The sequence below is a fragment of the Amblyomma mixtum genome, chromosome 5 (genome assembly GCF_055824585.1).
Source record: "Amblyomma mixtum isolate Tamu chromosome 5, ASM5582458v1, whole genome shotgun sequence".
Taxonomy (NCBI): Eukaryota; Metazoa; Arthropoda; class Arachnida; order Ixodida; family Ixodidae; genus Amblyomma; species Amblyomma mixtum.
This window is the reverse complement of record NC_143016.1, coordinates 192,419,417-192,446,327: the sequence shown is the minus strand read 5'-3', so window position 1 is coordinate 192,446,327 and position 26,911 is coordinate 192,419,417. Positions and strand designations below refer to the sequence as shown.

Here is a 26,911-nt window from a genome sequence, read left to right as displayed (position 1 = left end):
TCCGGTTTGCAGATAACCAGTGCCACGGACGGTGAAGCATTGCTGTCGGTGTGAAGGAAACACCTCGGCGTGATTCTGATGCTCCACGCTATGTCGACGCTCAAGTAATGGCAACCGTTTGCGAAGCAATCTGCAACACGGCGGAACCGCGGCGTTTAGCCGAGGTGCATTCACGTCGTCGCCACTGCCATGTGAAGTTTTGGGGAGGTGACCGCTTGGCTTATAGGCTTCCTTCTGCTTGTCGCTCGATGCGGTTTGGAGATAACCAGTGCCTCGGACGGTAACGTTTGCTGTCCATGTCAATGAAACAGCTCGGCCCAATTCCGATGCGCCACGTTATGTCGCCGCTGCAGTAATTGAAACCGTTTGTGAAGCAATCTGCAACAAGGCGGAAGGCCGGAGTTTAGCCGATGTGCATTCACCTCCTCGCCACTGCCATGTGACGTTGGGAGACGTGATGGCTTGTCTTTCTAGGCGTCTGTTCCCTGCTTGATGCGTTTTGCAGATAACCAGTGCCGCGGGCGGTGACGTTTTCTTATCGATGTGAAGGAAACAGCTCGGCGCGATTCCGATGCTCCACACTATCACGTCAAAGTAGTAATTGCAACCGTTTTCGAAGCAATCTGAAACAAGACCGAACAGCCGTGTTTAGCCGATTTGCATTCTCGTCGCCGCCACTGCCACGTGAAGTTGGGGGAGGTGACGACTTGGCTTTATAGACTTCCTTCTGCTCGCCGCTCGATGTGGTTTGCAGATAACGAGTGTCGTGGATGGTGACGCTTTGCTCTCTTTTATTCTATTTGCTCTATTTTACTCTTTTTCCTTTGCATTTACTTTTGTTTTTCTTTTAAATTTTCCCAGGAGATTGGTACCCAGCCGTACCTCCATTCGTCTCACGCGCAGGCCGCACGCATCAGACGGGTATGTCTGGTGTTTCCATTCCTCCCTCCGCGGCTTTCCTTCCCTCTCTGCGGAGAGCTTTCACACCCCCTTTTCTACTCTTTCCATCCATCAGCCTCCCCCCCAACGCCTTCTCCTGTTCACCCACGCGCTGAAGTGCTCTGCGTCTCCCTCATTATGGTCTCCCCATTCTGTTCTTTTATCCTGTAGCGGCCTACCACGCGATTGCTAAAATGATTCGGCCGACAAAGAAGACCAGCGACAACTTACGCGTGCGCGCGGGCAGAAGAGATTCGGCACACAGTCTCGTTTTCCTCCTAGCGAAGTGGGCCTAAAAATATATATTTGTGGACACCGGGCAATGTCTGCCTGGTTCTGATACGCCACAAATTTGTGTCTGCGGACCTCGTGCATTCGCTCTCAGCTCCTACCCGGCCTATGCCTAAGCTGCTTTGCTAGGCCTCCCACTGCTCGGAGCCCGAGCCCCGCTCTCTTCGGCTTTTCTACCTCTTGTGCGCCATGGCCTCGGATTCTGCCCCCGATGCGCCACCTTCTTCTCCACCCCAGCCACTCCTTCCTTACTCCGGGGTATGTGCCCTCAAGCTTCCCGAATTCTGGTCCTCGGACACCGAACTTTGGTTCATTACGATAGAATCATTGTTCCGTCGTCACCGCCTCAGTTCGCATTTGACCATGTATACGACCATGTCGTCGGAGCGCTCACGCCTGCTACTGCTGCCGTCGTTCGTGACGTTCCACGCTCCCCCAGCCAAGCTACCTTACGACCATCTAAAGACTACGCTCATCCAGCGCACCACCGACACAGAACAGCGTCGATGCAGCAACTTACTGCCTACGAGGAGCTCAGTGGCCGGAATCCTACAGATTTATTAAGTCACATGCGCGCATTGGCGAGAGACCTGGATACACATACCGACAGCCCCCTTCTGCGCAAACTTTTTCCTGCAGCGCCTTGCACAGCAGGTGCTCAAGCTGCTGACTGTCTGCATCCACGACTTTGGACTGCCTGGCTTAGCTAAAAGAACGTCTTGCTGGTCAAGTTGGTAACTCTACATCTTTGGTTACAGGCGCGAAAAAAGACAGAGCACAAGGCAGGCGCTTCGTCCCGTCTTTCTGCCTTCTGTTCTGTCTTTTTCGCGCCTGTAACTAAAGATGAACTGGCTCAGCTAGCCAACAAGATCATAGAAGTCGGTTTTCCTTCCGTGGCTACAGTGCATCATCCCCCGACTCTCTTACCGCCGGTGCGGCTGTTGGCAATCTTTATTCCCGGCTCCTCTATGTTAACGCGAGCTCACCCGGCAAGTCGCGCAGCTTACAGTTGATGTTGCTTGTGTCCGCACACGCCGGATGCGTTCTTCGCAACATCACCATTCCAGCCCCAGTCATACCAGCCGCCGTTCTTCCCCTTCAGCTTCGATTTACTGGTGCCACCGTCGCTACGGCTCTCGTATACAGCAATGCCGCCAGCACTGCTTCTACGCCGAAAACGGTCGGGCCGAACGCTGCCGGCGACCGGTGTTCTCGGCCCAAGATTCGCTACCAAGATTCGCTACCTCATCGACACTGGGAGCCGAGCTTTGTGTCCTTTCTCCTACACGGGCCGAGCACCGCCGTCGTCCTGCTTCGCCTCCCCTCACCGCTCACGTAGTACCTATGGTCAAAAGTCGGTGACTCTCAACATCGGCCTCAAACACATCTTTCGCTGGGTGTTTGTCATCGCGGACGTGCGCCAAGCAATAATCGGAGCCGAGTTTCTATGGCACTACAAGCTCTTCGCCGACATGCGGCATTGCCGCGTCTTGGACTCCCAGACGAGCTTAGCTGTTCAAGGCGTTTACTGTCGAGCGCCACCGCTCCGGCTTCTCCAGGCGCACGTCTCCGTTTCCGACCCTTGGTCAGGTGTCGTTTCCGAATTTCAGGACGTTTTTTGACCACCCTCTCTACAGGCATCAGTCGCCCACAGCGTGACACACTATATTGTCACGATGGGCTCTCCCGTGTTTGCTCGGGCTCGTCACTCCTTTTTGGCGACGGCCAGACAATTTTGGGCTCGTCGCCTCGCCCCAAATCTCTGGCCATCGCCAAAAAGGAGTTCGAGCACATGCTAAACCTGGGCTTCATTAGTCCCTCCTCGAGTCCTTGGGCCTCGCCACATGACATGGTGCCCAAAAAGAACGGTGACTGGCGACCGTGCGTCGACTACCGTGCTTTAACACGGCCACCGTACCAGACCGTTACCCGTTCCTCACATCCAGGATTTTACGTCGGCACTGCACGGTTGCACTATCTTCATCAAGGTCGACCTGGTGAAAGCATACCACCAGGTTCCTGTGGAGCCCTCGGATATTCCGAAGACCGCCATTATAACACCCTTCGGATTGTTCGAATATCTCCGCATGCTTTTCGGTCTCCGCAATGCCGCCCAGACCTTTCAGCGTTTCGTCGACCAGGTATTGCGAGGTCCAACATGTTGCTTCGCCTACCTCAACGACATCCTCGTCTTCAGCGCCACCACCATGGCTAACAAGCTCCGCCTACTACAAGTGCTCGCACGCCTCAGCAAGTTTGGCCTTGTGGTTAACGATCCCAAGAGCGAGTTCGGTGTCGCGGAGTTGGATTTCCTCGCTCATCGCGTAAACGCCAAAGGCATTCGCCCGCTCCCTATACCCGTGTCAAAGCTATCCGTGAGTTTCATCAGCCGTCCACCATCAGGCAACTACACGAATGTTTCGGCTTCGTTAATTATTACCGCCGATTGACCCCTCGCTGCGCTAGCATACTGCAGCCTCTCCACGACCTCCTCTCGGGCCCCAAGGCACCGAACACGATTTTTTCCTACACGGCTGGCCGCGCTTATCAAAGCATCAAAGAAGCCATTGTCGGTGCGACGCTGCTCTACATCCCAGATGTGACGCCCCAACATCTGTCATGGCTGACGCATCAGAAATCGCTGTCCGTGCGGTGTTGCAGCAGTTAGTTGCCGGTACATGGCAATCCATCGCTTTCCTTTCAAAGAAACATGCGTCCCCTGAGCGTCGCTACAGCACCGCTGGCTGAGAACTGCTGGTCATCTACTCGGTCATCAAGCACTTTCGCCATTTTCTCGAGGGCCGACCAATTTATGTACTAACTGACCCCAAACCCCTGCCGTCCACGCTCGCCTCTGGTAGCAATTATGCTCCCCGCGAAATGAGGCAGCTTGCCTATATTTCTGAATACACCAGCGACATTCGTAATGTCAGCGGCAAGTTGAATGCTGTCGCCGATGCACTTTCGCGCACCGCAATCTATGTAAAGGCGCACGGCCGACCAGTCATCGACTTCCGCCCAGAGTACCGATGACGTGCTCCGACAGCCTCGCACAAGCAGCAACACTCTGGTGTTCGAAGACGTCTTTCTCCCTGACTGCGTCGTGTCCCTCGTCTGCGATACGTCGACCGGCTATCTTCGTCCCTACGTGCCTCTTATATACCGCCGGGCTGTGTTCGATGCTCTTCATTTCTTAGCTCATACTGGAATTCGCGCGACTCAGCGGCTCGTCACATCTCGCTACGTTTAGCCCCAAAATAGACGTTCGTCGCTGGTCGCGCGCTTGCCTCCGCTGTCAACAGGCTAAGGTCCATCGCCATACTACGCGTCCTCTGGGCGAATTTCCATCCCCGGACGCCCGCGTCAGCCCTCTCCACGCTGATATTGTCAGTCATCTTCCTCCCTGCCAGAGAAATCGATACCTGCTAACCTGGATTGACAGATTTACTCGCTGTCCCGAAGCGATGCCCCTCAAGGACGTCACATCGGAGTCGATAGCTCAAGCGCTACTCACGCTCTGGATTAGCCGCTATGGGGTACCTTCTCACCGTTACGAAATAAAAACTGGTATGGCGCAAGAAACGGGGACACAGGAGGCACACAAAACACAGGACTGACGCCAACTTTCAACTGGGGTTTATTGCACCAAGCCTGCCTTTTATACCACAACCAAGCCATATCAACGAAAGCGTAAACTTTGTACATATAAAACGGCAATTCATGCGACCACTGGCAATATAGTAACGCTGATCATAACAATCTAATCTAAACAGAGCTTGGGAGGCCAACTTATTTTCTGGCCAGCAGAAACACATCAACCAAGGCAAAAAAGAAAAAAGAAACAAGGCACTGGGGCATGACAAATCCACACTAACGAATTATGAAACGCGTGATGAAGGCGAAACAGAGCAAAAATCGAACGACTATGAGATAAAACCACGTGAAAAAAGATAACCAACAATAACCCGGCAAAAAAAAAAAAACATGACCAACAATAACGCGGAAAAACATGACCAACAATAACAATAAGGAGGGATGAAGTCTGAAGATACAGCACCTAGCGTCAAGTGATAAAAACTGAAGATCATTCCTGAAGAACAGTCGTCTTAGCGTCTAAGAATCTAGAAATTGTAAAACACCGAAAGAAAGGACGAAATAAGAGCACAAAACCAAGGGAAATCTGCGAACTACAAAAAACCTTCTATAAAAGACGTCTCGGCGCTGCTAAGCATAATGGAAGGCCTGCTAACGCATTTGTTGCCAGCTTTTTCGATGAAGGCCTGCTAACAAATGCGTTAGCAGGCCTTCCATTATGCTTAGCAGCGCCGAGACGTCTTTTATAGAAGGTTTTTTGTAGTTCGCAGATTTCCCTTGGTTTTGTGCTCTTATTTCGTCCTTTCTTTCGGTGTTTTACAATTTCTAGATTCTTAGACGCTAAGACGACTGTTCTTCAGGAATGATCTTCAGTTTTTATCACTTGACGCTAGGTGCTGTATCTTCAGACTTCATCCCTCCTTATTGTTATTGTTGGTCATGTTTTTCCGCGTTATTGTTGGTCATGTTTTTTTTTGCCGGGTTATTGTTGGTTATCTTTTTTCACGTGGTTTTATCTCATAGTCGTTCGATTTTTTGCTCTGTTTCGCCTTCATCACGCGTTTCATAATTCGTTAGTGTGGATTTGTCATGCCCCAGTGCCTTGTTTCTTTTTTCTTTTTTGCCTTGGTTGATGTGTTTCTGCTGGCCAGAAAATAAGTTGGCCTCCCAAGCTCTGTTTAGATTAGATTGTTATGATCAGCGTTACTATATTGCCAGTGGTCGCATGAATTGCCGTTTTATATGTACAAAGTTTACGCTTTCGTTGATATGGCTTGGTTGTGGTATAAAAGGCAGGCTTGGTGCAATAAACCCCAGTTGAAAGTTGGCGTCAGTCCTGTGTTTTGTGTGCCTCCTGTGTCCCCGTTTCTTGCGCCATACCAGTTTTTATTTCATCATGAACCAACTCGCCCAAACTAGAGTTTTACTTCACCGTTACGACTGACCGCGGTCGTCAGTTTGACACCGTACTGTTCGCTAACCTCTCTAGGCTGCTCAGCGTGAACCACGTCAAAACAACCTCTTACCATCTGATATTAAATGACGTCATCTAACGTTTTCATCGACAGCTGAAGGCCTCACTCATGTCTTCGACTTTCCCTACAACGTGGCTTGAGCGCTTTCCTTTCGTCATGCTTGGCATCCGCACCACTCTTCGCAGTGACTTCCTCCAGTGCCGCCGAACTCACGTTGGGTACCACTCTTCGCGTCCCAGGTGAATTCTCCGACCCCTCCCTAACCCTTCCTACTGACATTTCCGACTACGCCTGCCGTCTGCACAGGGCTCTGCCTGACATCGACCCTCCGCTTCCAAGAGTCTACTCGTCGTGCGTACGTCAACCCCGGCCTTCAGAGCTGTACGTACGTCTTTGTGCGAAACAACGTCGTGCGTCCTCCCTCACGTCCCCCTTACGCCGGCCCGTTCAAAGCCCTCAAGCGGCACAGCAAGTACTTTCTGCTGCTTCCCAACGGCCGGGAGGACAATATCCCCAATGATCGCCTGAAGCCTGCTTATTTCGACTCTCAAGACTCATTTAATTATGCTCCCGCATCCCTTCCTGACCGGGCTGGTGCACTTCGTGCTGTTTCCCGCTTGTCACACTCACGGCTTCCTCGCTAGACGGGGAACCCTGTAGCGGCCTACCACGCGATTGCTGCTATGGTCCGGATGAAAAAGAAGACGAGCGACAACTTAGCGTCAATCAATCAATCAATCAAACGTTTTTATTTTCATCAGAAATTGATGAGGGTTGGTTCAGGCAAAAAGTGGAAACAACTTCCACTTGAAACAGCCTGAACCCCCCCGTATACATGACTTGCAGCGCGGGGGGACACGTGTACAAAAAAAAAAAGAACACGAATAAGATTTGCGTGTGAAATAAAGAGCAAAAAATTTGGCACTTAAGCTGTACATTCTAGTAATACAAAAAACATGTCAAGCAAAGCGGTCACTAGATCTCAAAAAAAAAAAAGTGCATCAAGTGATTAAAATGCGGTCTCAGGCACAAACAACATAAATAACATTACAATCGTAAGCATATCTCCCGGATGTCTCTCTGATTGCAGGTGTCAATACAGACGTTGTTCAAGGTAAGCTTATTTAGCAGTGTTGGAACGCTATGGCGGAGCAATTGATGACCATATGTAGTGCGTGAAAAGGGGATCCACCAAAATTCAGGATTTCGAAGAGTATATGCTGGGTCATTTGGTTTTAGCGCGCACAGGTCCAGAAAGCTGTCGTGGATATGGTGAAGGGATTTTTTATACCTTGTCGCTAAGTAATATTCGTAGAGCTTTGAAATTTTGAGGATATTGAGGTGGGTAAACAACTCATCCGTGTGAGCTCGGTATTCAGCGTTTGCAATAAAACGAATTGCTTTCTTTTGCACACGAAAAAGCTTTTGGATATTTGTTTCCGTGGTACTGCCCCAGACCAAAAAACAGTAACTGAGATAGGGCGAAAACAGTGCATTGTACACTATGAGTTTGATTGACACTGGTAAACAGGAGCGATATTTTGCAAGAACACCCGTGCATTTTGAAAGTTTAGATACAACATTGTCAATCTGAGCATTCCAACTCAAATTTTCGTGAAAAATAACTCCTAGTGCTTTAGCAGAAGGTGAAACATTTATAATGGAGTCCCCCATGCATAAATCAAAGTTTTTAGAAATTACACGTTGCCTAGGGTGGAATACGACTGCTTTTGTTTTTTGTGTATTTATGATTAGAGAATTATGTTCCCTCTAAGCCCTCAGTTTGTCTAGCGTACTGTCTACAACTGGAATTATTGAATCTGGAGTGTCGCCTTTAAAAAGCATAGTTGTATCGTCTGCGTATATTATGTACTCTGGTGTGTTGTCGATGTTCGTGATGTCATTTATGTACAAAAGAAACAACAGCGGACCTAAAATGCTTCCCTGTGGAACGCCGGTTTTAACAGTAAAAAAAGATGAGGCCTGCTTTGTTATTACTACACATTGAAGGCGATGCTGCAAATACGACTTTATAAGAGACAGAGGAGCGTGTACGTGGGAGAAGAGATTCGGCACACAGTCTGGTTTTCCGCCTGCCGAAGTGGGCCTAAAAATATATACTTGTGAACACCGGGCAGTGATGTCTGCCTGGTTCTTATACGCCACAATCCCCATCTCCTCTACCCCTGCAGCCTTGCGCAGTGGCGGAGATACCACTTATCTAGGTGAACACTTAGGTACGCAAGTCAATTTTCCTTTACCAAACTACTTTCTCTCTCTCTGGGTATGCGTATAGATCTCCACCTTAGTTTTCAATCCATATTGTGGAAATAATGTACTTTATGAATCATTTTATCTAAAGCCGCAGCGGTGGCTCAGAACTTATGGCGCTCGGCTGCTGACCCGGAAGACGCGGGTTCATTCCAGGCCGCGGCTGTCGCATTTCGATGGAGGCGAAATGCTACAGGTTCGTGTACTGCTCGATGTCAGTGAACGCTATGGTAGAAATTTCTTGAGCTCTTGACCACCACAGCGTACCTCATACCCTTTAGTCGCTTTTGAACATTAAGCCCTCATGGACCTTAAACCTTTTTTCCTAACACTAGCGCAGAGTGGAGCCGCCTTCCTCCAACCTCAGAAGAAACCTTATTGTTCAGATCATCTGTCGGTAGTCATTTTTTTGTAAATTCTTATTATATTCTCATGTTTGGGTGTCTTCCGCGTTTCACCTTATGGGGTCCTTTTTTCTCATTCTTTTGTGTGTTTCCTTTCTTATTTCTTGGCATCTTACTTTGAATTGTCACATTTGCTAAACGTGACGCCCGCCACATGTGTAGTGCCCACAGGCCCTAAATGTAATGCAATAAATAAATAAATAAATAAATAAATAAATAAATGGCGCAGCTCGAATGTCGGTGTAAAACCTGGCCCACATCGAGCGTGCGTGTGACACGCACGCAGCCGTGCCGCCGAAGTTTCATTATGATGGGCGTTTATCGCGCCCGCTTTTTGCATCCACGATAGTTTATTCCGTGTCAAATGCCCACAGTAATGTCACAAGCGTTTTCGCGAGCAAAAATCGCTCAATGTGGGCCGGAATTTACGCAGCGCATCTGTCGACGGCTCATATGATCTTCTCACCCTTTAGATCCAGTGTATTTTTTTTCACTGCGAAACTGGCAAATACTTTAAGCGTGACATAGGCGTACAAGCCAGCGTCTGGAGCACTTCTTGTCATGCGGTGATAGCCTGGCTGACCGAAGACTTGTGCCGAAGGTGTTGCGGAAAGCAACTCACTTGTGTGGGCCTCTGGGTAGCGGCTGCTATGCGAAGCCGCCTAGGACTAGCCGCAAAAAACGAGCGGCGCGCTGCCAGCACGTCGCTTCTTAAAGCGAACCGCATTCTCATGTTTCTAGGTTAGAGAGATGTTGTATGACTGTTGTCATTCGCCTTACAGTGCCTCCTCATAAGTGGGGGGGGGGGGTCTTTGTTGCGCGGGCAGCATGGCAAGCATGCCCCTGGCTATGGCATTTGCGGAGAGTGGCGGCGAGCTGGACGCCCGGCTGGCCCGCCTGCTGCTTCCTGTGCTGGTCACCGCACGCAAGGACGTCAGCGGGGCCCTGCGGATGTCGCTGGCGATGAGCGTGGCGCAGGCGCAGGGAGTCCCGCTCGGCCCCGACAACTTCCTCCTTTTGCTGTGAGTGTCTCCTCTTCACAGGCGATTCAAATATACTGGCGGTGACCGTAGACTTTAGTTGCACCGACTGCACGGGCACAGGGCCAAGAAGGTACAGTCATTACTGCCGTAAATGAAAGGGCCGACTAAAAATAACTGAATAGTCCACGGTAGAGAGGGCAGGCAAGATTTAATTATTCACAGCACAAAACGAACAACTGGTGGGAGGAAAGCCTCAGACCACGTAGCCAAAGTTTGTGCAATGGCTTCTGTCAGGCCAAAGGCTAAGCAGTGCCATCACTGAGAGTATCACATGCCGAGGCGGAGGGAAGGAAAGTTGTGAGTGTGGTGCAGAGAGGGTGGACAGGCAGTAAACTTAGACTACCTTACAACGAGCTTTCGTACATGCTGTTTCGGCTGGCAAGGATCACGGGGAAGCCGAGTTAACCTGAAAAGAGTGCGAAACACACATACAGGAGCAGAAGAAACGGCTACGCGGCAGGTGGTAAGAAAACAATAAAAGACGAGATGGAAAAGGTACTTTCATGTACGATGAATGTCAGAGGAGAGAAAGACCTAGGAACGAAAAGGATCGCGAAAAAAACAACGCAAGGAAGTGCACAGCTCAAGAGGAATAAACGAATAAAAACTAGAAAAAGGCGATATATGGGTAGGCATGTATGTCGTGGTCTTCCTTTCGTATTATTCTTCTTAGTTACCGGGTCTTATGAGGGGATCACTTCAGCCACCGTATATACCTCAAGAGTGCAAGTTTCGCTTGGGGACGTTTATACCTGTTTTTTTCTTGCGTTTTAAGGCGGAAGCCTTTAATGCCTCATCGTTGTAAGCAGGAGCTGTCGACAGAAATGTCACGCTTTTCAAATAGTCGAAACGGTTGTGACGTCACAGTGCGCGAATTTCAAACGGGGCCAATTGTACTTTGGCTACTAACCATGCAACCAATTAAAGGGATCGTTTAGTGATGCTCCAAGTAAGTTTGACTGAGTTTAATTAATTCCCTACTTAACCAATTAGCCAAACCTTTCTAGTCACACCACATAAATAAATAAAACCCAGTAAGAAATTTGCCGAGCTTGAGAATCGAACCCCGGTCTCCGGAGTGCGAGTCGAGCACGCTACCACTCCGCCATTACAGCTTTTTTTTTTCTTCAACATAGTATTTATTACAGTGATGTAATGTTCTATGTACATGAACTATATATAAGCCATTATGAAAACAGTGGTAAACAATACATATTGCCACGTATCATTGCAGTGTGTGTTCGTTCACGCTCAAGGCAGCAGGAAAGGGTCGTTATCACTTTTGTTCGTGGCGCGAGAAGCGACCAGACTAATCTCGATTGTTCGCAGCCATGAAAGGCTGCATCTAGGTTTTTCCGGATTACCGTAGATGATCTTGACCTGTTATCTGGAAGTTTCCTTGCCGGCTTTAAACTGAGCGATGCCGCGAGCGGCGGACATTCGTAGTTCGACGACCGACGAGCACGTTTGTTGCTTACGCCGCCGCCGAGTGATTCAGTTCTTTTGTGGGCGCAAGTCAGCCCAAATAAAGAGCTTCGTTTCCAAGACTGGTTGGTGTCTTCCTGACCGCTGGACTGCCGTCACTACAACGTGACAATAGTCAAAAGACCATCCACTAGAAAAGGGGCAATGCAGAGCACATCACTAATAGTGAGCGCCACTCCGGTTCGTACTCAGTCTGGGCATACACGTCTCTTATATGAACAACCATTGGACTGAAGTGATCCTTTGTAGACACAACAGGTTCACGGTGTCTGTCCATCATGCGGGTTTTCCAGAGGCTGTGCAGTCCAATCAGAAAGAACATGTCCAGGGGTTCATCAGCAAATGGCAGCGCAGTGAGATAGCGAACAGAATGTGGAGTCAGATGAATTCTTTTTTTAAATGTGCGTTGCAGGATATCCTAGAAGAGTACTGCATCTTTGCAACTGATGAAACAATGCTCAATTGTTTCGGGTTCATCACAAAGGCGGCAATTAACGGTAGACACAAAAATGCCCTTATCTAACCATGTTCTAACGGGCAATGTACCGGTGTGTAACTTAAAGAAAAAGGTCTTTGTACACGGCGAGACTGGCATCTTACGTACTCTTTTGAGTACGTCATGCCCCGGTAAACCAAAATACAGAGAGCGGTACATGGGCGGAGGGAAGAGCATACTAATCAAATCCTTATACAACTTTTTCCTCGACACTAAAAAAATGAACTCAGGAGAAAAACGAACAAGCAGGAAACGGACAGCCAAATACACCTCTTGCATTATGCCCCACAAACACGGACGGTCACAAACATTGGAAGACACAATGAGGTTGGGTAAAACATGAACTAAATTTGTTTGCAGGAATGAACGTACTATTGGGTGTGTAGTGTCACGGAAAAACATGAAACGTGACACTGTCTGTCGGACATACAGGTGAACTAGACCAAGGCCGCCAGCGCTTACAGGCCGAAAAAGGTTATCACGCCTCATGGATTCAAAAGACGAATCCCACACAAAAGTAGCGAAAACCCTGTAAAAACGCTGGATGGGAAGTCTTGCGCAATGAATAATTTGCAGTACATAATATATTTTAGTGGCGAGAAACAGATTACAGGCGGTCGCCCTGCCAAAAATTGAGAGGCCATGGGGGACAAACGTTTGAGCATAGCGCTGAAGAGTTGACACGCGGTCTTTCCAATAATGTGCGCTATGCTTATAGGCATTCAAAGGGACGCCAAGGTACTTTGGTGGCTTGCATGTCCATATTCACCAGCATATTCAGCAGGTGTCGAACCCCAGCTACCAAACAAAACACCGCAACTCTTAGAGCGATTAATCCGACTTCCTGACACCGAACCAAAGTCCTCCAATAAACGAATAACCTCATCGATGCTTGGCTTATCAGTACAAAAAAAAACGCAAGGTCATCTGCATAAGCCAATACCTTCAGTTCGTGGCCCATTATTCGGAAACCATTGACAGCTCTACTGTTTATAACACTTATGCAAAGTGGTTCCAAGTATAATGCGAACAGGAGCGGAGACAGTGGGCACCCTTGTTTCACCGAAGACTGAATTGGGACTGGTTGCGAGAGAGAGCCATTAACAATCAAGCGCGTGGTGCAGGATTTGTAACAAAGGCGTATGCCAGTAGAAAGTATTGAACCGAGATTGACGTGATTTAAAAGTGCAAAAAGAAATCAATGGCACACTCGATCAAATGCCTTTGCCAGGTCAATTTGCAGCATTGCTAATTGTTCTTGAGTGTCACTGCAATACTGCAACACCGTACGCGCTACATGTAGGTTAGATTGTATTGATCGTCCCCGCAAGCCACATGTTTGATGAGGCCCAATCAATGTAGACATTGCAAGCTGCAGCCGATTTGACAGTACTTTAGCAAAAATCTTATAATCTACATTAGAAAGCGTGATTGGTCTGTAGCCATCTACAAATCGAAGTTTTTCCTTATCCTCGGTTTTTGGTATAAAGACAATATGACTTTTCGTAAATGACTGAGGCAGAAATTCAACATCAATACTTGTCTTAAAAATTTGGAGCAGGACAGGGGCTTGAACGGATTTAAATGCCTTGTAAAATTCTCCTGAGAGGCCGTCAGGCCCCGGAGTTTTCGAAAGCGGCAATTGATCAATTGCATCTTGCAATTCACCCAAGCTTAAAGAGCCACTTATTGCCTTGCACTCATCCTCATTGAGTGGGTTAATCATGGACACCAATCGCGCTATATGATCATCATCAGCAGTGCTAGGCGTGGCAACAAACAGAGAGCTATAGTGGTTTTCAAACTCGGTAACTATGACATCTGTACTTGTGACCAGGGCACCACCACAGTAGAGCTCAGAAATTCGCTTGGCAGCCACGTGACGACGCTCATCTAGCAAGGCCTGTCTAGTAGGCTCCTCAGAGTGCAGAGCACGGCTGCTGCGGGATCGTACACGGGCCGCACGATAGCGTTCTGCATCAAACTTCTGAAAGTTGCACTTAACAGCACCAATTTCCTCTGTGTACAAGCCAGGAGCCTAACATTCAAGCGCATGCAGATTATAAAGACTCTGAAGTAACCGTTTCTCCTCACCATGCTTAAGATAAGACTTCACGGAGCCGATCTCAATAGCTATGCTACGAACTTCTAGCTTAAACATCTCCCAAGCTGCAAATAATGGGACATCCATGACCAAGCAAGATTCCAAAGCTGTCATCACTCGCTGCTGAAAATGCTCATCATTTAGAAGCTCGGAATTAAGCTTCCACAGTTCCCACTACGGCTGAAATTTGGGACGGGCGCATTCTCCAATCCGCGCAATGACCATAGCATGATCTGAGAAAGAAACCGGCTTGACATCACATGAAATGTGCCGTTTAAGGAGATCTACGGAAACGTAAATGCGATCAAGGCGTGAATGTGAGGCTCCTCTGATGTATGTGAAGCCGGATGGCAATCCGGCATCAAATAAACCTGCGTTTTCGGTAATAGACAATAATATACCAGAGCTCTTATCGGCGTTTTGGTTAGGACCTGTGCGATCGCGTGGGTCGCACACACAGTTGAAGTCACCCATGAAAACGACATAACGATCACATCCTAGGAGAGTTGCAATGGCATGAAAAAAAACTGCTCGTTGCACCGGATTATTTGAAGCATACACATTGATAACCCTCCACGACTCGCCATGCAGTCGAAAGTCACAACATATCAGACGCCCTTCTATGTCAACTTGGTACTTAAAGTCAGAAATAGGTAGACTCTTCTTTAAGAAAAGAAAGCAACCTGCCGAAAGACCCACTGAGTGCGACACACACGTTGTAATCTGTTAGGAAAGGTCGCAGGGCTATCTCTGTATCCACTTCACTTTCTATCTTAGTTTCTTGAATAGCGACAATGTCTAGCCGATTGCCCCAAAGCAATCGGCGTAACTGTACCTGTTTCTGCCTTGAACGGAGTCCACATATGTTGACTGTTGCGACAGTCAACTGCTGGTTAGACGCCATGGTGGCTAAATGGAGCTTCAATCAGGTATCCACGGCGTCTGGGGGCATCACTCCGGAAGGTCTGACCTCCCTAGAGTTGACGCCCTTTCTCCTTGATCTGGAGCGCCGAGGAGGTTTCTTATTCTTTGACTTTCGACGGCGGGACTTGTGCTTGGCGGGGACACTGTCCTCCTCAGAGGAGGCAGAACTCGCAGACACACCGCGCTTCGAGGCCGCACTTAAAATTTGCTCATCGGCATCACAGTTGCCGTCGGGGAGTGAAGTGCCAGGTTGGCACTCTGTTACCTTTGTGGCACATCCGACAGGAGCCTCAGAAGATGTAGCAGTGCAGACACTCGGCGCCGGAGCCACACCGTCGTCGTTGTCTTCCTCTGGCCCACGCACAGCACAGGCACGTGCGCCAAGAGTGCCATCAGTGACACTACATATAGCTGGAGCCTGCTCCGCCAGGCATCAACGCTCATCATCTGCAGACAGCTGCTCCATCTGTGAAGGCTGGGTAGGCTCATGCTGCACAGCAGGAACGGGGCCAGACAGCGGGTCAGTAGTCGCTGAGTCAATGGGCGCAACCGCTGGCGTGCCACCAACAGCATCCAAAACTTCTGTTGCGTCCATCAAGTGCTCCTGCAATGCGTCGTCCATGGCACGGGTGCCACCGCGTAGCTTATGAGCATACGACACTACGCATTCCTCTGTAGTATGGCCGAAACGCCGACAATCATCACACCGAGGAGTGCGGCAATGACGGCGTATCTGGCCAACCTTGTGGCAACGGAGACACAGTGGTGGCCTTCGTGGCACTAAAACCAGACATTGTACACCGCAAATTGTCAAAATGTGAGGCACGTCATTGACAGTGACGCCATCAGCAAGAGTCAAGGCAACGTCTCGATTCAAGGTGCGCATGCCCTCCATTTCTGGAACCCTCCAGTGCTCCACTGTGATGGACGTAATCGTTACGCAAGCGCGAAGGGCGTCCCGAATGTAAAAATCTTCAAGATGTTCAAGGAGCCAAAGTATCTTGAGCTTTACTGTCTTCGGTTCCGGGTCAATCACTAGACAACGGCGGTTTTTCACTTGTAACTCCTGAGTGCTCACGAGCTTAGCTTTCGCTAACGCTGTCTTGCATGTTATCATCCATACGTGAGACATCTGAAACTGTCCGATAGAGCTGATGTCACAGAGGTCAACGACACCCCGTAAGGCATCTCTGAAGTCCTGGGCACGATAGGGACGGCCAGCAAGGTCCGCATGCAGAAATACGGAGTTAAATACCAGCTTACCAGCAGGCAGACGGGGAAGAACAGTACGGTAAGTATTACTGGCAGCAGAAGCCGCAACAGTACCTCGGCCTAGGGCCGATTTCTCCATTTCTGCGGAGAGCATCAAAAACGCGACCTTCTTCTTCTTCTTCTTCACCTCTTTATAATGGCACATACCCACGTGGGGGGATTGGCCAAGGTGTAGGGGTATAATAAGAAAATTTTCATAGGATTAAACGTGAATTTTGAAAAATGTATTCATGAAAACGCGACCGTTCTTCTCTTCTTCTTCACCTCTTTATAATGGCACATACCCACGTGGGGGGATTGGCCAAGGTATAGTGGTATACGTAAGGCAATTTTCATAAGATTACGAGAAAATATCGGAGCCAAACGTGAATTTTGAAAAATGTATTCATGAAAAACGACAGAAGAATATTTGAAGTGAAATAACAAAGAACATTTTGGCGAGAATAATAATTAAAAAAAAAACTCCGAGACTTTTAAAGGAGTTAGCAAATCAACCTACCAGTTGCAATTATGTAATCATGGAGATTCCCACAAATTGAACTCAATGCAAAACCTTTGGCGCTCGCTCCGAACGATAACAACACTGGCAGAGATAACGGGAGCCCTAACCTGGAGAGAGGGACCTCCAGGTAATTCTTTCTCTGAAGTGCGAACTTTGGACAGTAGAGCAGGAAATGGTCCACAGATTCAACGTCCCCGCATGAGTCACATAGGTTTGTCGGAGACCACCCACATCTGCATAGGTATAAATTTAAACTGGGAATCCTGCACCGCAGTCGCGTCATTGCTACCTCACACTGCCTGGTTTTACACGAACGGACGTTCCATTTATACGCTAAGTGCTGATAATCAGTAGTATTTAGTAAGGGATCGCGTAACCTGGCTGATATGTGTTGGAACCGCTGAAACCTGGAGATCCCCAGCAGGCTGAAATTCGGGACGGGATGCATTACTGGCCCGTCAAGAGCTGACCTTGCTAAATAATCAGCCACCTCGTTGGAATGAATGCCTGCATGACCAGGAACCCAGACAAAACGGACCTCCTTTAAAGTGCACGGGACAAAAATTCGCAGGAAACGGCACAAAAAATTTTTTTGGGAAGTTTCAAGGGAGACTAAAACTGACAAACAATCAGCCAGGATGATAACGTGAGATACATGATATGGAACGCCGTCTTCGTCTTTCTCGGCGCCATTCCAGCTCGATGGTTTGGAATGAACAAAGGTGCGTCTAGTGAATACGGTGTCTTCGTTCACTCCCATCTTCCTCCCTTCCCGTTACGGCGAGGTTTAGGTGTCCACCGAGATATGAGAGACAGATACATTTCCTTTCCTCAAAAACCAATTCACCCACGAGCAAGGCGTATTTGTCCGCGTTTCAGATTGACCCAAGTTGTCGTGACGTCACCGCGCGCGAAATTTGACGGCTGTCCACCGAAATATGTGAGACAGTTACTGCGCAACTTCCTTTCCTCAAATACAATTTTCGACTAGTGTCTACTGAGATATGTGAGACAGTTAATGAGTAATTTCCTTTCCTCAAATACAATTTTCATTTTGTTCATTACGGCCCCTCTTTCTTCTTTCATTCACACTTCCTCCCTTCCTGTACGGTGCTGCTCAGGTGTCCACCGAGATGACAGAGAATTACAGACCATTTCCTTTTGTCAAAAACCGTTGCGTTCGAAGGGCAACGCACCGCGCCGAACAGGTGGTGGCGTTCTTTGGACTCCGTGGCAGCGCTACAACACGCTGTTGCGTTCCACTCCTAAAGGCGAAGCTTAAGCGTCATTAATTGGCAGTTAATTAATGTACCAACAAAATGTGCAGTGAACAATCGCGTAGCAGAATGCAGCACTCAGGCTTTCGCCTTTCGCCAGTTTAGCCGCTAAACTTCCTCGTAATTTTTAAATTTCTTGTCAGCGAAACAGTGCAGAAATAATACGGACAAAAGAAACAGCTCATCGACACGAGCGCTGTCCTTCAACACAGTTTATTGGAAACCACGTCAAGTATATTGTCACGGAACCAAGGATCGAGACACTGTTCACCAGCAGCGTTTCCAGAAAAAAGCTCTCAGGGCTCGTGAGCCAACCTTCACCTCTTTGTCTTGTGATGCCGTCTGGGGCCACCTGGTGACATTATTCCCCGCTCGCGAAAAAAAAACTGTAAACCATTAGGACGCCACGAGCTAACTGAAGGGGGTAACGGAAATACAAACGAAGGGGCAAAATGACAGGAGGCAAAAGGCCGTGTGGGAAAAAAGAAAAAAAAAGCAACTGTGGAAGCGCTGTCAGCGCATGAAAAGGGCTTCATACGAAGTACGTGCACTACTTCAGGCTGGGGTCGACGACGCGCACTCTGCACAGAACCGTCGGGCAGAACTTCATAAGTCACATCCGTGATGCGACGCAACACTCTGTAGGGGCCAAAGTAGCGGCATAGGAGTTTTTCCGAGAAGCCTGGGCAGCGGACAGGGGTCCACACCCAGACTTGGTCGTCGGGTTGGTACAAGACGTGGTGGTGTCGCTGGTTTTAGCGGCGTGCATCTGTCCCCTGTTGCCTCTTGATGTCCATGGGGCCAGTTGACGGGCATCCTCCACGTTTGGGACAAATTCCTCGGCGTGTGGTGTGAGCGCCCGGTCGTGGGCAGTGCATGGACACATGGCATCCAGCACTGTGTGCACATCACGCCCATAAACAAGATGGAATGGCTTAAAGTAAGTGGTTTCCTGTACGGCCGTGTTGTACTCGAAAGTCATGTAGGGGAGGATCTCATGCCAAGTCTTATGCTGGACGTCTACGTACATTGCGAGCATATCTGCTTTAGTTTTGTTGAGTCGCTCGGTGAGCCCATTTGACTACGGGTGGTAGGCAGTACTCTTGCGATGGCAGGTGTGACTCAACTTGAATACCTCGTGCATGAACTGCGCTGTGAGAGTCTCTACCTGATCGGTCATTACATAGACGGGGCGCCGTGTCGTAAAACAGTGCGGTGCATGAAGAACTGCGCGATTTCAGACGATATGCCACGTGGTACCACCTTGGTTTCCGCATAGCGTGTCAGGCAGTCTGTGGCGACAATTACCAACTTATTTCCGGCGGACGATACAGGGAATGGGCCCAGAAGATCCATGCCGCCTCGGTTAAAGGATGTGCGAGGGGATGCAACTGGTTGCAACAAATCCACGGGCTTGAGGGGAGGTGACTTGCGGCGATAGCATTTACGGACACCTCGGACGTAGCGGCGGATGGTGGCAGCAAGTTTTGGCCAATAATAGGCCTAGAGTATTCGAGCAAGGATGCGTGTAAATCCCAAGTGACCAGAGGTGGGCTCGTCGTGAGAGGCAAAAAGGATATCGGCACGGAGGTCTGCCGGCACGACGAGGAGGTAGGCGCGGTCACTGTGGCTCGAGTTTTCCTCGAACAGGATGCCATTGCGTATCCAAAAAGAGGAACGATTCCGGGAAAACTCCCGGGGTATGGTAGCAGTGAGGCCCTCCAAATAGGCAATGACAGATCGTAAGCTGATGTGAGCTCGCTGCCTCGCCATTACGGGGCAACGCGGGCGCCGCCTGAGAGCCAACGTACTCGTCATCGGCTCCGGCGGTTTTCGCCCGGAAGGCCGGAAATTTTCGCTGCACCTCGATCATTTGGCGTACACAATCTGCCTAAAGCTGTCCGGAGCACGAAGACACCACTTTCACCAAGATGGGACCTTTATAGGACATTCTACGCCCGATTTTTATTCTGCCTCGTGGGAGCTCCTCTGGGCCCAATGAGAGCTAGCGCAAACACCTCTCTGCACGAGGGCTGCCCGCGGCCACCGGCCAACATGGCGGCCTCCGCTGTTTGGGGCTGCAATCCATCAACCCTGCCTTGGACAGAAATATACCCTGCTGCTGCTCAAGGCGCTGCGTAACCGTCGGACGCTTAGCCGACGACAGCCTCCGCACGTTGCTCGCGCTACGGAAGCGTGGCCAACGCCCCCAAGACGGCTGCCGCCGCCTCCGATACTGATATGGCGGCTCAATACGCTCCTGCTCCAGAGATCGGCGCGCGAGTTCCGCCGGCACAGAAGTCCTCGTGGCGTCTGCGCAGGGGGCCTCGATTGGAAAAAGAAGAAATCATTCTGGTAGTGAAGCCGTGGGCCACGGTCGACTTCCGCCAAGCTTTCAAGCCCGGTGGCTTAGCCCTTCCCTCCTATGTTGGCGCCGAGGCGGTTAAAGTCCTCACTATCGGGTCCCTCTGGGACCAGAATATCTTTCTCTATGCCACCCTAGACGTCGCAACGCCAACAAGCTGGCCCGGGGATTCACCCTGACGTCAAGTGAGGGTTCAGTTCATCTTATCGGTCACGAGAAACTCGACGGCAAGGCGTGCCGGGGCATCATCACCGTTAACGAGCGGGAGACCTCGGCTACTCTCCGCGACAAAATCACCTGGTGCGACGGAGATATCGCCTTCGTACGCAAGCTAGGAATATCATCGACTGCGCTGGTCACCTTCGAGGTGCGGAAGGTGCCGCGCTTTGTACTCTACAACTGAACGGTCACACCAGTGCGGGAGTACAAGCGCACCAGCTCTGCTTCTTACCGGTGTGGAACCATCGGACACCGGGTGGCCAACTGTCCCCGCCCGGTAGAGGAACGCTGCGGCCATTGCGGCCAAAACGTAGGGACGACTGCATACGGGGTATGGCGACCCACCAGTGCAAACCTGTGTGCATAGTCTGCGGGGAAACCCACCTCACGGGCTGACAGGCATGGAAAGGCTAATTTCGCCGGCTCCACAAAGCTCCAGGAGTCCCCGCCGGCCGGAGCGCCAAGGGGCCCCCCTCTCCAGTCGCCGGACACCGTGCCAGGAGGTGCTTCCAACGGCAAGGCTGGTGGAGCGGCGGCTATTGGAACGCCGCCGCTCGCCGTCGCCAAGCGCGCGCGCCAGCAAATTCGAAGACGCCACCTCCACCCCCCAAGTCACCGAAGGCGTCGTCGAAGACGTCACAGGACCAGGGTGCTCCGGCTTTCCAGGCCGGGGACTTCCCGGAGCTAGGTGGCAGCGGCCCATCAGCGGCTGCAGTTACCAAGAAGTCATCGAGCAAGGTAGGCAGCTGGGCTAGGGCAGCCTCCCACGCCTCTCGGCCTCCTTCTTCCCTCTTCCCCGAAATCGTAGAGATGCGCTGCGAAATTACGGCGCTTATCGCGCAGGTAGCTCAGCTAGCTGCTGAAAACGAAATTTTACTCTCTGCACACGCAGACCCGCTTTGCCTGCCGTCGTCGCCGGCGGGCTCAGTGGTGCGCCCTGAGCGACCCGAGCCTATATGCCAAAGGCCTCAAGAAAACATGATGAACAGCCGCATAACGGCTATAGAAAACACCCTAGCCGTGTTGGTAGGCCAGTTTTCCAACTTTGGTAAGTTCCTGGAAAACATCACTCAGAACGTGACCACTGCAGTCACCAATAATACTAAAATATGGATTAACGAGTCTGGCCCACGCTTCGGCCGTAGGTCTACTCCGCTAAAGGACTTAAACCATGCATCGAAATTTACGCGAAATGCTGACCTGGGCGTAATCGCCGAAGATTCTGCGGAGCCCCTCCCAGTTCAAGGCCTGGGAGCCGCAGCTGCAGAGTCTAGCTCAACTCAACCCAAAATTTTACATGGCAGTAGAAATTTTACATGGCAGCACTTGCGCAAGCATCTCGGAGGTTGCTCTTTGCAAGACGATCAAGAGGGCACTCGACCTCCCGATCTCTACCTCCAATGCGAGGCTTCTTGCATTGGGGGCGGTGAACACCCATCTGGAGCTGCGCGAAGCGCACATCACTAATCAATACACCCGTCTTGCCCAGACTGTGTCCGGTCGTCGCCTTCTGGACCGGCTATATATACAACACGACCATCACATTCAGGAAAGGGTACCAGTGCCAAAACTCTGGAGAGGTGCCCTCCGTGTTCGACCCCTTCCTACCAAAATCGGCAGAAAAGGCCACAATGGACGCGTCAGGCCCGGCCGAATGCCCTGGACCACCATTATGGCTCCAAACACAGCGTTTTCTACGTTTACGTTGCGGGCCCACACCATTCCAGGGCAGGATGGTACACGGCCGCAGTCATTCACGAGGAAACACAGGTGGACGGCCTGACTTTTAAGGCCCCTAACGCAACGCATGCGGAGGAGATAGCATTCGCCCTGGCTGCCTCCCACCCTCAATCTAAATTCATCTTATCTGACTCGCGAGGGGCCCGTCGGAATTATGAGCTGGTCTAGATAGCGCCTACAGCACAAAGAATATTTCGAAGAGCAGCTCGGGATCAGGAACCCACGATTTGATTTCTCATTTGGACTCAAGGTCACTAGAGTTTACCAGGGAACGAGGCCGCCAACTCGGCCGCGCGCACTCACTAACCGGGCCCCTGACGTAGACCCTCCCGATCGGTATCAGGACACCTGTCCTCTTTTAACATTCAAAGATATATCTTCTCATTACCGGTACTCGCACTGTCAGTACCCGGCTCCTCTCACGGGGCTAGGGAAAGCGGGCGAAAGAATATTTCTTACACTCTATGCTAACACTCTACTGTGCCCGGCAGTACTCAAACATTTCGATCCTTCCTTCTCTGGCCTCTGCTCTTTCTGTGGAGCAGTGGCTGACACCTTCCACATGGCCTGGGCATGCCAGCGAAATCCTTCTCTTCCACCCCTAACCCATTCCCCAACTTGAGAAGACTGGGAGGCGGCCATGCTCCGCTGCCTGGACCTAACGCCCCAACAAGCCCTGGTTCAGGGAGATCGGGTGGCGGTCCAGACCAATGGGGTCCCTGAAAAAGGGGCTCCACCTAAGGGGAGCGGCCCACTAGAGGCTACTTCCCTGTCAACCTGTCTGTAAATATTATAAAGTGCTTATCATCATCATCGCCATTACATCGGAATCGCTCACCACTCCAAGGAAACGGCTGTCGTCCTCTGTGCTGTCATCAATTAGTTCTTTAGCACGTCGACTAAAATGTCTTGGAACTGCCATATGAACCTTTTCGCTGGGTCAAAACAGTATTCATTTAAGGGTAGCTTCATAGAATTACTTTTAACAGTGAAAATGTATTATTTGGCCGGGCAGCAAAAGCTGACAGAATTGAATTCGGAGAATTTCCTACGCTCGATTGTAATTCATGACACCAAAAAGGGCTGGTTGCCTCCGTTTTGAACTGCGTGGGCGTGTAGCCTGGCCTCGATCCTTGGTGAACCTGTACTCCGCACTGTGGTCTTCTGAAGATAAAAGTTTCGTTTTCAGCGACTGTGATTTATCGATGCAGGGCAACTTCTGTTGGGCCCCTTCGGGTATCCTGTCTGCCGGCTATATTTTTTGTGACAAAAGGAACATCGAGGCGTGTAGGTTACATTTACGTGACACGCGAGTTAAGCTGTTATTTATACGGAAGGGAAGTTATTTGCCGCTCTCCGAAGCGTGGTATAGCTTTGCAAATATCTGCAGGCTTCACATATGGCCCGAGATGAGAAACTTGGGTGGTTACGTAACAGAAGCACAAAGGAAATATTATAGCCAAACTTTACCAAGTTGTATGAAAGCGTTTCATATGAATAGCTTCACCTTTCGCGGCCTGCTTCTTAGCTGGTCCGCGTACGGATGGTATAAGCATTCAAGTCATAGCTGATAGAGCAGCTACTAGTATCGTACTTTATTTCGGTTCAGTCCAGTTTATTACCTTAAAATAACTCATTACATTAGGCGTGGGTTTTTATACAAAGAAAAACATCTCGAGGCAAGTAATCATCTAACAAAATGCTCATTTAAAAACTGTAAAAACGAAGATGGCCACGTGGTAGCAGCGATGTCTGGGGAAACGCCGTTCCGGTCTGTGGCTGTTCGCAAGGAAAAGGAAGCAGTGAATGTAGCGGAGCGTTCGAGCTCGTGGGTGCGCAGCTTGAAACTGACGGCTGGTGCGGTGGATAATGCGGGGCACGGCTGTGATACATGGTGCTTGATTAAAGTAAGAAAAGAAGAACTTGTGACAAAAGGACAGGCTGGCAATGCGGCGTCGACCAGAGAGCCAGACCAGACTTTAAAGATGAAACGCTGATGTCATGAGAGTATAGGGAGTGAATGAATCTAGCAGCCCGATTTTGAACAGATTCTAATGATTCGACGAGAAATGATTGATGCGAGCTCCAAATGGGCAAGGCGCATTCGAGTTTCGGCACAGCAGATGTCGTGTGCGAGTAGTTTAACATGAGGCGAGGCATTTCGTAATTGACGTTTCAAGAAGCCGAAGGTTTCTTTAGATGCCGAGATGATATTGGTAACGTGTGCGCGCAAAGACTGGCGCGAGGGTTGCATGTGGGTACTTATAAGATTGTACTAGCTCTAGTGGCATGTTAGCGACGTAGTGTAAGGGAAGAGAAAAGTACTGTGACAGCGAGAGAAGGACATGCATTTACATTTGGGATGTTTGGGGTCATTTTCGAATTTGCTGCACCATTCTAAAACACTGTTAATCTCAGACTGCAGAGCGGCCTTGTGAGAGGTGTTACTGATAGTATGACAGATGACGCCGATTGCGAACGATTAGTAAAAAATCCTTCAATCTAGGTTAAAATGTTAGCGCCCAGTTTTAGCAGTTGGAGTTTTAAAAGCAAGCGACGGTGATGTAATTTATCGAAAGCTTTAGCAAAATCTAGAAAGATCACGCCACCTCGTATGTTTGAGTCAGCATTGACATGTAAAGCATGAATTAAAAGTGCCAGTTGCTTTTCGCAAGAGACACCCTTCTCGAAGCCATTTTATGAATGGTGAAAAAAGTGATTCACGTCTAGTAAAGTCATGGTTTGAAAGTGGATGACATGTTCTATTATCTTGCATGGTCCGCTTTTCAATGAGATAGGGTAGTAATTTAGCTTAGAATTTTTATTGCCTGATTTGTAGACTGGAATGACCTTTCCCACTTTCCAATCATCCGGCATAGTTCCAGAGCTAAGTGACTGGAAGAACAGTAAGGACAAATATGCTGCAGACTTGTGGCATGTGTTTTTTAGCACTTTAGAGTAGATTTCTGTACTTTCTCGTAATTTTCTCGAATATGGATGAAGTTTCATCTGCAAAAAATGGGATACCTGGCATGGTACCTGCAATGTTACTTATCGGCAAAAAAAAAAAGGCGTGTCAAGTTCTTTTGTAAAAAACTGCCGAAAATGCCGGTAAATGTATCGGCACGTTCGGTATCAGCCATCGTTCCGTGTGATTCGTTGGTGAAGGTGATAGGGCGTTATGGATGAGAGTTTAGTACCTGCCAAACTGTCTTGGGTTAGTGGATGGCAAACATGGAAGTATGAATTGTAGAAAGAACGCTCTGCGTTGTGGATTGCAGTACGATATGTCTTTCCAGCTTTGTAATGCGTTTCCCAATAATCTGAGCCCCAGTCATTTTTAGCAGCTCGAAAAAGACGCCTTTTCATATTTTCTATTCTTCATCAATGAACTACGGCTTCGGTGACTGGCGTTAGGATTGGTCGTTGGGATAAATTTATTACTTAAATCAATAAGCTTTTCTTTGAAACACAACCCATTGTCATGAATTGAGTGATTTAGAAATGCGGCTTCCAATGTGGGGAAAAAAGAAGTGCTAAGTTCATATTTTGTAGCGGGATAGTTGCCTTTACCGTGGAGCTTTCTTTTTTTACGTGTGTCTGATTTGGTATTAGTGCAAAAGAGAAGGTAACGTGAAATACATTGCGGCCACTAATCCTTCGAAGGTTTGTAACTGATGTTGGGGTATCAGTGTTATTTCACAGGATTATATTGTCACGTTGTAGTGACGGCAGTGCAGCGGTCAGGAAGACACCAACCAGTCTTAGAAACGAAGCTCTTTATTTGGGCTGACTTGCGCCCAAAAAAGAACTGAGTCACTCGGCGGCGGCGTAAGCAACAAACGTGCTCGTCAGTCGTCGAACTACGAAAATGTCCGCTGCTCGCGGCATCGTTCAATTTAAAGCCGGCAAGGAAACTTCGAGATAACAGGTCGAGATCATCTAGAGTAATCTAGAAACACGTAGATGCAGCTGTTCATGGCTGTGAACAATCGAGATAAGTCCGGTCGCTTCTCGCGTCACGAACAAAAATGATAACACCCCTTTTCTGCGGCCTTGCGCGAACGAACGGACGCTACAATGATACGTGGCAATATCTAAAACGTTCGCAGATTCCAGTGTAACGCGCGTTGGTTCGGAGATTGGCTGGGTTAAACTAAAGTTCAGGCAGATGTCACTGAAATATGTCGTCTCTGCTGGGCTTGCTATTGAAGAAGATGACATATTACACCAGACTATGTTGGGAAAGTGTAAATCCATAAAAAAAGAATAGTAGCATTTCGGTGGGTTGTTGTGAGCTGTATTAGATTATTATTAAGGTATCGACAAAATTCTGGAGTTTTATGCGGGGGTCTGTAAGGACGCCTAGTAGTACTGTTACTGGTGATGCACGACATAAAACCCACAAAATTTCGAGCTTTGATTTATTGTTCACAAAAGAGCATAAGATATGTCGATGCACCACTATAAGAACGCAGCCCCCTTTTCAGTCTCTACGATCACTTCGATA

General features: G+C 49.3%; 1 protein-coding gene and 1 pseudogene across 1 annotated transcript in view; both read left to right on the top strand.

Annotated features, from left to right (window-relative positions):
• The window catches only part of LOC149345283 (excitatory amino acid transporter 3-like), a 126,571-nt gene that overhangs the window by 73,990 nt on the left and 25,670 nt on the right, over nucleotides 1-26,911 (top strand). The window contains exon 2 of the mRNA XM_089542742.1: nucleotides 9,802-9,996. Coding sequence (XP_089398868.1) covers nucleotides 9,802-9,996 — 195 coding nt within the window. The remainder of the gene's footprint in view (nucleotides 1-9,801; nucleotides 9,997-26,911) is intronic.
• On the top strand, nucleotides 20,503-21,643 carry LOC149345284 (uncharacterized; annotated as a pseudogene).